We start from the raw sequence: 13,294 nt of genomic DNA on the forward strand, positions 1-13,294 counted from the left end.
GGTCTGGGCGCTGGCTTTGTGCCAGCCCTGCGAGCCCCGCCTTCTTCGCTGGGGGGGTGTCCATGGTCACGGTCGCGCGTGCTGAGCGCGGGGGTCAGTTCCAGAGAGGTGTTCGCCTTCCTGCCCTGGAGCGCGTGACCCGGCCCGTGGTCTGAGCCACGGCCCCTCCCGCGGCCGGGCGGGTCCCCAACTCGGCAGTTTGCGGGAACTTTCCCGGGCGCTTGCGCGCCGGCCCCGCGCGGGTTCCTCTGTGCGAAGCCTCTTTTTGGTTTTAAGGTCCCGAGTGGCGGCGGAGAAAGCCGCGAGAAGCGGATACGTGGGGAGCGGAGACCGGGAAACAGAGCCCCGCGAGCGGGCGGACCCACACGCGCGCCGCCCCGCCTGCTCGCCCGCGCCCACGAGCCCCGCCGCGCCCGCCCTGCCCCGCCGCAGGCGGTCCCCGGTTCGCCCGCTTGCCCCCCCCGCCGCCCGCACGGCCCCCCCGCCATCCGGTCGGCCCCCCTCCCGGGCGCTGTGCCCGTCCCCAAGGCGGCTCGTCACCGCCGCGAGGCCAATGGGCTGGGCCGCGCGGCCGCGCGCACTCGCTCGTCCCGAGTCCCTCCCGCGCTCTGCCCGGAGCCGCTCTCCGGCCCTCGCCCAGCCCGCTGCCGCCGCCGCCGCCGCCGTCGGAGTCGCCATGCAGCCCCCGCGCGCCCCGTTCCTCCCGCCGCCGACGCCGCCGCTGCTGCTGCTGCTGCTGCTGCTCGCCGCGCCCGCCTCGGCTCAGCCGGCCCGGGCCGGACGCTCGGCGCCGGGCGCCGCCGGGTGTCCCGAGCGCTGCGACCCCGCGCGCTGCGCCCCACCGCCGGGATCCTGCGAGGGCGGCCGCGTCCGCGACGCGTGTGGCTGCTGCGAGGTGTGCGGCGCGCCCGAGGGGGCCGAGTGCGGCCTGCAAGAGGGCCCCTGCGGCGAGGGGCTGCAGTGCGTGGTGCCCTTCGGGGTGCCCGCCTCGGCCACGGTGCGGCGGCGAGCGCAATCTGGCCTCTGCGTGTGCGCCAGCAACGAGCCGGTGTGCGGCAGCGACGCCAAAACCTACACCAACCTGTGCCAGCTGCGCGCCGCCAGCCGTCGCTCCGAGCGGCTGCATCAGCCGCCGGTCATCGTCCTGCAGCGCGGCGCCTGCGGCCAAGGTACCGGCGCTCCGGGAGCTCCCGGGTCGCGACATCCCGGCCCCGAGGGACGGACGGGCCGGGAGAAGGGCCGCGAAGCTTTGTTGGGTCTTCCGGGGGCACCCACTGGCTGGGAGAGGAGGGCATCGACCCCCGGGGTGGCAGCGATCCGCGGACTCCCTCGGAACCGAGCTTTGCGCCCAGCCCAAGGTCGTTCCGCGCGTGGCGGTCCCTGGCCCTGGTCTATCCCGAAGCCCACCCCACCCCCTCCCGGGGGAACCCGGTGCCGGGGCCTCCGGCCCAAGGCCGCCTGCTGGTTGCCCCGCGGGGAACCACACCGTGCCAGGGCCTGGGGGACAAACAAGACGGGAATGTGGGCATAAAGAGGGTTGAGAAGTTCGGGGCTGGAAAAAGTGCTCAGTGCTGAGTGAGCCCCGGGGTTGGGACCACAAAGTCTCATTTCTGTGGCCTTCCATTCCTTCGCTTCATCCGCGCCCCCCTCCCGCCTCCCTAAAGATGAACAGGGTTCATGTTTCACATTAGCGATCTCCTGGTTGAAAAGTTTTAACTTTTTATTTGAAAGAGGTAGCCATGCCCTTGAGGCTCCCCAGTTTCTCCCCTAGCCCCAGGGTTTCCCGGTCAAGCACCGGTTTAAGGAGGTGTAGCGGGCACTGATGCCAGCGTCGCTTCCTGGGTTTTGAGCCAACCGCACAAAAATGAAAGTGGCTGGATTTGAATATGCTGAGCCTGGATCAGGGGAAAGGCAGAGGCAAGGGTGAGGGGAGCGCGTTAGGGGTGAGGGAAAAGTGTAGCCCTTTCCCTCCTGAAGCATCTTTTCTGAATCAGTAAGACCCGTCCTGGCCGGGGAGTTGGGGGTGGGGGGAGCGAAGGGTGGAGCCATCCCTCTAACTCTCTCGCGGGACCTTCCCGAAGGTTGCTTCTCTCCAGTCCCGGAGACCATATGGAAAAACAATGCTGAGTTCAGCTCCGGCCAATCCAGCGGTGTGGGGACGGGCCAGCCCTGCTTGGCAGGGCACTTGCCCTCAGCCTGAAGGCTTCCTCCTCATCGCGGGCAGTGCATGGAGATGGGAAGAGGGGAGCCCAGCACCGGGCAGCTGGGCTAGGTTTTCTTGGTAGGCAAACGGTCTAGGACCAACCGGAGGCCTGACACAGGCTGACGGGCCTGGGGAGGAGGGTGCCAGAGCCCTACAGGTAAAACGCAGAACCTCTGCCCTCAGGAAACAGCCTAGTTAGAGGGTGGAGGAGACCTATTCCAGAGAGAAGTGAACCTGCCCAGTCTGGGTGTGGGCACCACAATGATGTGTATTGGGTGCCCATTCGGTGCCCCAGTCCCTGGGCTAGGTGTGTTACACGTGTGACCACACTCGGCCTTCACAGCCTCAAGAGGAGGGAAGTCATTTCCATTTAACAGGTGGAACGACTAAGGATGAATTATATGTCCAAGGTCACTCAGCTGGAATTTGAACCCAGACAGCCTTATTCAGAAGCACCCCAATGCTTTACCTGGCTGGGGGAACGGACGCTGGGGAGGGTAGAGGAAGTTTTGGGAGGCCCCAAACTGCATCCCAAGTGGAGTGGGGGGTGCAGGCTGAGCCCAGCCTTGTTTGGTGAGTAGATTGGTGTGGCTGGGGAGGCATCGGGGTGACCCAGGCTGGTGGCGCAGAGTCCCAGGGCCAGAGAGGACGGGCTGGGTTGTATTCCTGAGCCAGGCAGCTCACAACAAAACAAAACAAAAAAGCTGGATAGGACGAAGCTAGCGGTGGAAAGCAGACCACACCGGGGCGCAGAGACATGATGCATGCCATAATTTGGGTGTGAGGTGATTACTTTAAAAAAGCACATTGCATGTTTTTTTTTGTCAAAAACAAGCCAGCTGTTACTGTTTGTAGTGTCACGGCGCAGGATCCTGAATAACTGGCACTATTGGAGCCCCAGATTGATTGCCAGCGAGGTGGAGTCACTTAGCAAGTTTTGGAGTTGGCGGAGTCATTAAGAGTCACCGTGTGTGTATGTACGGAGAACAGGTCGTCTGCTGCTGGCCAGCAAGCCTGCAGCAGGCTCTGGGGAGAGCCAGAGAGGGGACGGCCCCGGGAGGACGAGCGTGGTGAGAGGAGAGAGAGACAGAGGGTGCACAGCGGTTCTCCCCTGTCCTTCTTTCTTTCTGCAAATATTTACTGAGCTCCAGCGTGCATCCAGCACTGTGTGTGTGTGTGTGTGTCTGCTGGACAAATGGGAGGCACCTGGCAGATGCGTGTGTGGGGAGGATGTTGAATGAACAAATGAATGGAAGACGAAACCAGAGGTACTGGAGATCCATGGCCACCCAGCCTTTCCTTCCTCAATGAAAGGTTTTGCTTTTGCTGCCCTTCTCTACTCCCCACCCCTCCCTGCCACCCCTCCATCCTTGCATCCAGCCCGCTGCCCTTGACTTTCCAGAGGTACCTCTGAGGACCGGAGCCTGGCTTCATTCAGTCGAAGCCTTGCCCACAAGCAGGTCACCTGAAGTCATTGTTCAGCGCGGTGCACTGGCCGCCGGCTCTGGCTCCGAGGCTTGGCCGGAGCGTTCCTTTAGCCGGAGTGGCCGTGGGAGGTCTTTTGGAGGAGGCCCTGCCATTGGATTGGCAGCCTGGAGTTGGAGCGAGCCACGTGAGGACGTGGGGAAGGAGCTCCCTGGGCAGGAGCGGCTCTGCCAGTCCTGGGATCACAAGGAAGGTTTGACTGGGGCAGAGACAGAGAGGGCAGGGCAGGCAGGGGGGGCTCGTGAGCAGCCCGTGGGAGTCTCGGCGGATCTTTGAATGGTGGGATGTGTCCCCATTCAAAAGAGAGCATTTAAAAATATATATATATAATTTTTAAATTTATTTATTTTAATTGGAGGCTAATTACTTCACAATATTGTAGTGGTTTTTGCCATACATTGACATGAATCAGCCATGGGTGTACATGTGTTCCCCATCCTGAACTCCCTCCCACCTCCTTCCCCATCTCATCCCTCGGGGTCATCCCAGTGCACCAGCCCTGAGGGCCCTGAAAAGGGAGCACTTTCGTTTGTGTGCTGTTTCACAAAGACTTCAGAGAGGGTCTCTAATCATGGTTCTGGAAATGAGGGCACATCGTCGATTTCAGAAATCAATGCTGCTGTCAAAGTTTGGCTGGGAAAGTGTACAGTTATACCAGAGATTAGAGAGCCGGTGTCTTCCACCAGGAACTGATTGGATTAGTTTAAAGCAGAAACCCTGCACTGGTCAGGGGATTACAAAAAAAAGAAGAAAGGGATTGCAAATAATAATAATCTGATAATAAGGGCTAATATATATTTCGTGCTTGTTCTGTGCCAGCCCTGTGCCAACCCATTTGATCCTCCCAGCAGTCCCATGAGGAGTGTGCTGTCATCCTCCCGGGGTGACAGCTGGGAGACAGAGTCGCAGAGCTGTGCCTTGCCCAGGACTTGAACCCGTGCATCTGGTCCACAGCCCATTCATAATCACTCTGTGCTGTTGACAGAGAAACCGAGATTATAAGCCAACCCCAGCTAAACCGAAGCAAATAGCTGGAATAAACAGAGCTCCAGATGGCCGTGGCCTTGAGATGAAGCACAGGACACGTCACATCGCTCGCTCCACCAGCACAGCAGCTGGAGGACATGGTTACCCCCAGATGCCATTAAGGCAGCTCTTGCCGGAAAAAAAAAAAAAAAAAAGCAAAAAAGCACAGGGGGAGCTGTACTAGAGATATTTCCAAACCAGAGCCTTGGGCCCCAGACTGTTCTTAGGCAGAGAAAGGCTTCTTTGGATTCCCAGACATTGCAAAAAACTAGCCAGGCTTTCTGACCGGTCTCTGCTGAAAAACGGACAGGAAGCCAGGAAAGAGGCCCAAAAAAGACTCCCCAAGTATCAGAAGCCTGATCTTTTTTCTCCTCCTCGTACACAGTCCAGGAATGCACCCCACCCCTGCCTCAAACAGCAGCCCCGAGCCCAGAGGTCTTGAAGCCCAGGGACTCCCCATCTTGGTTCCACCCAAGGCCTGACAAGGAAGGGATTCTGGTGGAGGCTGGCCACGCATTCCTGGTGAAGAGCCACCACCGGCCTAGAAGTAATTTATAAGGGCTTTGCTCACTCTGGTTGGTTATCTTCTTTGGCTCTCTGTTGGTCTTGCTGTGCTGTGCTTAGTCGCTTGGTCGTGTCCAGCTCTTTGCGACTCCTTGGACTTCTCTCCCCCCAAGGCTCCTCTGTCCTTGAGGATTCTCAAGGCAAGCATACTGAAGTGGGTTGCCGTACTGTCTTCCCGGGGATCTTCCCAACCCAGGGATCAAACCCAGTTCTCCCTCACTGCAGGCAGATTCTTTACCGGCTGAGCCACCAAAGAGTTAAAATACTAAGGTTTCATAAAATTGGTAAGCCAAGTGTCTAGAAGCCAAGCGTTTGAGTAACTTCTTCAAGAATTATTTCTTTTTCTTAAGTTATTGAGAGTTAAAGCCAGGGTTGGCGTTGATGCCTGTAGCCCATCTTGGGCCTGGGCGCCTTGTTCTGCAGCTTTGTGCCAGCGGCTGCTGTTCCCCCGTGACCACTGTGGAGACACGTCTAGACACAGGAGGTGAGCTGCATTGAGCCTGGTGGTCCTCCCTGTGCCTCAGGGGCTCTGAAGCTGGGCTGCAGGTGTCCTCTGGAGCAAGATCCCTCCTGGGTCTTTTCTCTTTCCTTCCCCATCTTCTCTGCTATTAAAAAGAAAGAAAATTAATGTCAACAGAGAAACTGTGACGTGTAGCCATCCCAAATGCTTTTCTGAAAGGCTTCCATTGAAGAGGCATGTCTATTGCTGCTGGAAGGGCTCAGATTTCAGCTTTTAGAATTAATGACATGAGTTCTAAGTTCATTCAGAGCATTTATTGAACACCTACTGTGTACTCAGAGGGTCCAGGTAAAAGGACCCTCTACCTGGTAAGTAAGGTAAGTAAGGCTGGGTAGTCCATGATGTCAAGGAATTTGTAGTACGTTGTATCACACCCAGCTTAAGGAGTCTGATCAGTTCAGTTCAGTTGCTCAGTTGTGTCCAACTCTTTGCAACCCCATAGACTGTAGCACGCCAGGCTTCCCTGTCCATCACCAACTCCCAGAGTTTGCTCAAACTCATGTCCATTGAGTCGATGATGCCATTCAACCATCTCATCCTCTGTCAACCCATTCTCCTCCTGCCTTCAACCTTTCCCAGCATCAGGGACTTTTCTAATGAGTCAGTTTTTCGTATCAGATGGCCAAAGAATTGGAACTTCAGCTTCAGCATCAGTCTAATGAATATTCAGGAGTGCTTTCCTTGAGGATTGACTGGTTTGATCTTGCTGTCCAAGGGACTCTCAAGAGTCTTCTCTGGCACCACAGTTCAAAAGTATCAGTTCTTCAGTGCTCAGCTTTCTTTATGGTTCAACTCTCACATCCATACATGACTACTGGAAAAACCATAGCTTTGACTAGATGGACCTATGTCGGTAAAGTGATGTCTTTGCTTTTTAATATGTTGTCTAGGTTTGTCATAGCTTTTCTTTCAAGGAGCAAGCATCTTTTAATTTTATGGCTGCAGTCACCATCTGCAGTGATTTTGGAGTCCAAGAAAATAAAGTCTGTCACTGTTTCCATTGTTTCCCCATCTATTTCCCATGAAGTGATGGGACTGGATGCCATGATCTTAATTTTTTCAATGTTGAGTTTCAGGCCAGCTTTTTCACTCTCCTCTTTCAGTTTCATCAAGAGGCTCTTCAGTTCCTCTTCACTTTCTGCCATACGGATGGTGTCATCTGCATATCTGAGGTTATTGATATTTCTCCCAGCAATCTTGATTCCAGCTTGCACTTCCTCCAGCCTGGCATTTCACATGACGTACTCTGCATGTAAGTTAAATAAGCAGGGTGACAATATACAGCCTTGACGTACTCCTTTCCCAATTTGGAACCAGTCTGTTATTCCATGTCTGGTTCTAACTGTTGCTTCTTGACCTGCATACAGATTTCTCAGGAGGCAGGTCAGGTGGTCTGGTATTCCCATCTCTTGAAGAATTTTCCACAGTTTGTTGTGATCCACACGGTCAAAGACTTTAGCATAGTCAATGAAGCAGACGTAGATGTTTTTCTGGAACTCTCTCGAGTCAGACCACCACTTTCTAAGGGGATGACGTCTCTTACGTGACAGACTCTCTCAGTTTCAGTTTCTTCATCAGTAAAATCATAATAAAAATAATGGTGCATACATACCTATGTCATAGGATTGTTGGAAGATGGAAGCAGCTAATTATATGAACTCAGTGCTTAGAACCGTACCCAGTGCATTACTAGAACTGGATCCGTGTTAGTGGTCATAATCAGCATCAGCATCATTTTCATGGAGCTAGCCAATGAGGAGTCAGCTCAGTGGAGGTAGTGCTGTCATGATGTCTTCCTGGGGATAAGGTGGGAGGCATCACAGAGGATGAGGGTGACGCCAGGCCTGTGTCCTGGAGGCTGACTTGGGGTTTGCTAACAAATATGTTAGGAAAGCTTCTCTGGACAGAAGGACTCAGACGCCACCTTGCCTGTCACCCTTTGAATCCCCAGTCATGGTCTGCATCATCTAGGAAGCTTGTGATTTCTCTGGACTGAAGAGCTGCTTGTCTGGAACACCTGGGATTTTCCAAATGTCATCTGGTTCACGCTTCCTCGGGTTTGTGATGCCCAGGACACAGAAGTACATAGAAACCCTGAGACCCTCTTGATTGATGCTCCATTTGTTTTCCATGCTTCAGGAATTCCTTATGAGGAAAGATTTGTCGCAAAATTGAGAGTCCATGGGTGGCCTATTATTTTAGATCCCCTGGACAAATTGTCATGTCAGCACTTGCCATAAAAGCAGTCCTACCCAGCATCATGTGACAGCAGCTGGGCCCTCATCAGGAGGTAATTATATCTCCTTGGGCACATGGTGGTTTCAGAGGGCACATTGTTGTGGGTGGAATTTTCGATAGTTTTCAAATTTAAATAAGCTCTGTCTTAATGAGTCAGAGCCTTGTGCAATATTTTCAAACCTCAGGAAACATCTTTCTCATTAGTTGTGCAATCGAGAAGAAGACGGTAGGCCTGTGTGCCTGATGAATTTTTTTCCCTCCGAGTCTGGCAAGATCTGCAGTAGAGTTCCCTTGCACACAGTCTCGGGCGAGATTTTACTTGGTCATCCAACAGTTGAGTCATCTTACACCCCGTGACAAGGAGAGCCCTCTCTTTGTTGCCAGTATTCCAAGTGGTCGTCACCACTTGGTGGGGATGGATGGACACAGAGGGTTTTGCCAGCTGGGGTTGCCCAGGCCAATGGCTGCCAACTGGATACAGAGGAGCAAAGGCTCAGCACTCGGCAGTCACAAGTGCTTCTCTCTGGCAGAGACTGAGCTAGCCTGGGGGAGAGGGGAGAAGGGTCGGTGTTCTCCTGGACAGCCAGGTGCTGGGCAGCAGCACTGGACGGAACCATGACCAGGAGAGCGCCCACTGCCGGGTACTTCCTGGGAGCTGGATGCTGTGCTCTTGGTATCATGGGCCCACCTCCTGCGTCCCTCATCGCCACCCAGGGAGAGAGCACTGTTATCTCATTGTCCAACTGAGGAATAGATGAGGCTCCGAGAAGTGAGTAATAACTCTCAAGGGCTACTCAGGAGAGGGAGGTGGAGCCAGAATTTGAACCCAAGTCTGCCTCATTTCCCAACTATTCTTGAGACATCTTTGACTCAAGCGTTACTTAGAAGCATGTTATTTAATCTCCAAACCCTTGGGGATTTTCCAGCTTGCCTTCTGTTATTGATTTCTGGTTCAGTTCCTCTGTGGTCTAAGAACATACTCTGTGTGATTTCTGTTCTTTTAAATTGGTTAGGATGTATTCTTTGGTCCAGAACCTGGTGTCTCCTGGTGAATGGTCCGTGTGAACGGCAGAATTTTCTGGTGTTGTTGGATGGAGTGTTGTGTAAACATCATTTAGGTCTAGTGGATTGATAATGCCATTTGGGTCAACTGCATCCTTACTCACTTTCTGCCTACTTGGTCTATTGGTTCATGAAAGATAGGTGTTAATGTCTCCGGGGTCTATTCTGGAGCTCAGAACTGCTGTCTCCTAGGGCTGTCTCCTCCATCCTCTGACGAGTACAACTGTGTGCACACACCTTCCACGACCCCTCTCTAACCACATCAACTCTCCACCTTCATGTTTTCTGGGATCCTGTGGACAAAGACCCCTCCTTTCCTGCAGAGACGCTGTTGACTGGTCAGAACCACCAGTTGGCTTGTGGACAGAATCCCAGAGCTCAAAATCTGAGTGTGGAAGGTTCTCGAAGGTCCCATAGCCCAACCCTTCACCTAAGAGAGAGGCACTCAAAGGGAACATGACTCTCACAAGCTGCTTAGCTCACTGGGGCAGGAGGGTTGGTGGGCTGGTGTGGGTTCCACACTGGAGCCCTTTGCTCCTCAGCTGTCCCTTCCTGCTAAAGCAGGGGGCTGTTTGGGAGAGGCTGGGGTCCACACACACCATTTCCATGAGGCAAGGAGACAGTGGGCACTTTCATTTAGTCTCTCATTACTGCTGCTGCTGCTGCTAAGTCGCTTCAGTCGTGTCCGACTCTGTGCGACCCCAGAGACGGCAGCTCACCAGGCTCCCCCGTCCCTGGGATTCTCCAGGCAAGAACACTGGAGTGGGTTGCCATTTCCTTCTCCAATGCATGAAAGTGAAAAAATAAAGTGAAGTCGCTCAGTCGTGTCCGACTCCTAGCGATCCCATGGACTGCAGCCCACCAGGCCCCTCCATCCATGGGATTTTCCAGGCAAGAGTACAAAATGATGCTAAAGAAAGCTTCCTCCACCCCCACCAAAAATAATCTGCTTGGATTGGAAGATGATCAAAAGGCTATCCATATAATGACTGACTTCTCCTCTCAAGAGTTCTAAGCACCTATTAATGCCCTTGAACCATAATTACAGTCCTCCTGCTAAAAAGAAAAAAGTCAGTATAAATATCATAGTGGACATGCCAGATAAGTCAGGGCTGAGATGCTTCAATATCTTTTCACTGTGGTTTGATTTTCTTTGGGACAAATATACCAAGATTTTCCTCTCTCAGTATAAAGGCTCTTTTTAATTTATCTTCACCATGCTGCCTAGACATCATGGGAAATGCTTTGATGGCATATTACACTATACCAGTTTTTGAAAATTATACTTTAATCACATCAAAAAAATAAATAAAAAAGAATAAAAAAGATCTAGGATTCCACCGTTATTCCAGCAGCTTCATTGTTTCTGTCCCGAGTGTTATCACCGTTTGCTTAGCTAGTCCTTTTTATGTTCATTTGGGCTGTGTTTTCCCCAAACCAAACATTTTTTGTGTTTATGGCTTTCTGTATCTGGTTATTCTTTAGGGATAGATACTAAAAAGCACAGTGACTGGATTAAAGGGTGACAGTTTTTATGGCCCATGGTGTACGTTGCCAAATTATTTTCCCGGGGATTGTACCCATATTTGTTGCCATTGGCTATAGAATTAACCATCTCCTAAGTTACTGAAAGCTGCGGCAACCAGGAAGAAACTGTCCCCAAAGAAATCCATCAGGATAAATGGAATACAATGGTACTAAACCACTCTACTCCATCAATAAATTACCTGGTATGTCTGTACGTGACTTTTATTCTCAGGTCGACTGCTTTTAGGAGATAAATAACGTTTGGGGTATTAAAAATGAGAACTTTTAAAATTTGATTTTACCCGCTGAACGTGAAAGAAAAGAAAGTGAAGTTGTCCGACTCTTAGCGACCCCATGGCCTGTAGCCCACCAGGCTCCTCCATACATGGAATCTTCCAGGCAAGAGGACTGGAGTGGGTTGCCATTCCCTTTTCCAGGGGATCTTCCTGACCCAGGGATCGAACCCTGGTCTCGAATGTCGCAGGCAGACACTTTACTGTCTGAGCCTCCAGGGCTGTCTGACCTAATGGGGACTGTGTGGCCCAATGTTCGTGTTTTGCCTGTGGGGCCAGGACCAGCAGGGGGCTGTGAAAGCCCAAGGTCACAAACCAGGCTGTGACAGAGGCTGAGTGCCTGGACGCCCAGCCCAGGGCTCTCTGCTCTCAGTCTCCCGGATGCCGACTCAGTTCAGGATGCAGGAGGAGGCCAGACTGTTTGTGCTTGTTTGGAAAAATGAACAATATGTTTACTGGAATGTTTGGTTACACATAGACCAAAATACAACAGAAGCTGCATATGTAAAATACAATTTTCCAGTAGCCACAATAAAGAAGTAAAAAGAAACTGACTTTCCCCCTTTTTTTATGCAGTTCTACTGAGATATTATTCGCCTACCATAAAATTCACCCCTTTAAAGCAGACAGATCAGTGTATTTACCGACTAGTGCCAACTGTCATCACTGTGTAATCCTAGAATACTTTCATCACTCCGAAAAGCAACCCAGTACCCATTAGCCGTCACTCCATACTTCCCAGAATTCTGCCCTCGGATCCATGAATCTGCTTTCTGTCTCTATGGATTACCGTGTTCTGGACATTTCATATAAATGGAATCATACATCTGTGGTCCTTTGTAACTACCTTTTCTCACTGACTGTAATATTTTCAGGGTTCATCCATCTTGTGGGTGTCCGTGCTTCACCTTGTTTTATGACCAAATAATATTCTGTTGTGTGAATATAGGAAGGCCAGACTTTTATTTTATCCCCTCTTCCTGATTAGGGTTTCCCTAATCCCAGCCCCAAACGTCACTTTGAAAGTCTAGACAGCCGAGGCGGCCCAGAAGAAGCTGGAACACAGGCTGCAGGAAGCCAAGATGGAAAATAAGAATACTCTGTAAGGATGGGAATTACGTACTGAAAGGGAAAGATCAGGAAATACACTTTTCATATATATTAGGTCGTATAATTTTTTCAGGAGCTGGAAAGGATGTTGGAAATGGTTTAGTCATCCCCCTCATCTTACTGATGAGGTAACTGAGGCCCAGAGAAGGGAAGTGGCTCATCTTGGGTCTTAAGACCTACTTTTTACTTCTCACTTGAGCCAAAGATTTCTTCTGAGTTTTGTCTCAGTTTTACAAGTTCCCCTCCTCTTAACCGGAGGATGGTTTACTGTTTAGCCGCTAAGTCATGTCCAACTCTTTGAGATCCCCTTTGTTGCCTGCCAGGCTCCTCTGTCTGTGGGATTTCCCAGGCAAGAGTACTGGAGTGGGTTACCATGCCCTCCTCCAGGGGATCTTCCTGATCCAGGGATTGAACTTGCATCTCCTGCTTGGCAGGTGGATTCTTTACCACGGAGTCACCTGGGAAGCTCGAGGATACTGCCTATCAGCAAATGGGCAGAAGGGGTACCTCTCTGGATGGTCCCTACCCGGATGGAGGGTCTTGGTTCACCATCACATCCTTTTCCTCACACTTTCCCATCTTCTAACCCCAAGCACCGGGCCCACCCCTCTCCACCAGGACCTGCAGGAGGATGGCTGCTGACAGCTCAGGAGCGTGTCCCAGGCCCTTCATCGACAGACTGGTCACCTCCAAGCCTGCTGCTTGAGGCTGGAGGCTTCTCGGAAGCCTGAACTGCCTTGGCCACTTCAGACACAACAAGCAGGAGGAGCTGGAGCAGGAAAAGAACCGGGCTGAGAAATCTGGGAAGGTCAAGACCGGAGCCAGATGCTTATCAGGAGGAAAGTTAATAGTGTTTTTGTGAGCTGAGCAGTCAGCCATTTCCCCAAAGATAATAATAGACACATCATGCTGGGTGTTCAGGAGACTTCTGAAAAAAGAAATCGTGTGGTGGAATGGATTGGAAACTCTTTTTTTTTCCCCTAATACGTCAAACAGGTCAGGAAAAAAAAAAAAACAAAACTATGAAAGGCAACAATACCCAGCAAACCCAAGCATTCAGTATGGGTATGCAAGCGAGGACTTTTTTCTTTTTCGCCAGTGAGACTGAAAAGCGATTATCAATGACAGGCACCTTTAAACATAGACGCTTTGTTCTGGAAAAGGCCTTTTACCTTTTACCAGTAAAGTTGAAACTGCAGAGAACTGGGCCTTGCTTATAGCTGACTGGCCAGCTGGCCGGGCGCCCCCTGAAAGCCGTTCCTCCTC

The 13,294-nt window shown here is 52.0% G+C and overlaps 1 protein-coding gene across 1 annotated transcript in view; it reads left to right on the forward strand.

Annotated features, from left to right (window-relative positions):
• The first annotated feature begins 625 nt into the window (after positions 1 to 625).
• The window catches only part of HTRA1 (HtrA serine peptidase 1), a 57,531-nt gene continuing 44,862 nt past the window's right edge, over positions 626 to 13,294 (forward strand). Inside the window, exon 1 of the mRNA NM_001282082.1 lies at positions 626 to 1,169. Coding sequence (NP_001269011.1) covers positions 677 to 1,169 — 493 coding nt within the window. The 5' untranslated portion in view covers positions 626 to 676. The remainder of the gene's footprint in view (positions 1,170 to 13,294) is intronic.

Source organism: Bos taurus, chromosome 26 (genome assembly GCF_002263795.3).
Source record: "Bos taurus isolate L1 Dominette 01449 registration number 42190680 breed Hereford chromosome 26, ARS-UCD2.0, whole genome shotgun sequence".
In the NCBI taxonomy this organism is placed as follows: Eukaryota; Metazoa; Chordata; class Mammalia; order Artiodactyla; family Bovidae; genus Bos; species Bos taurus.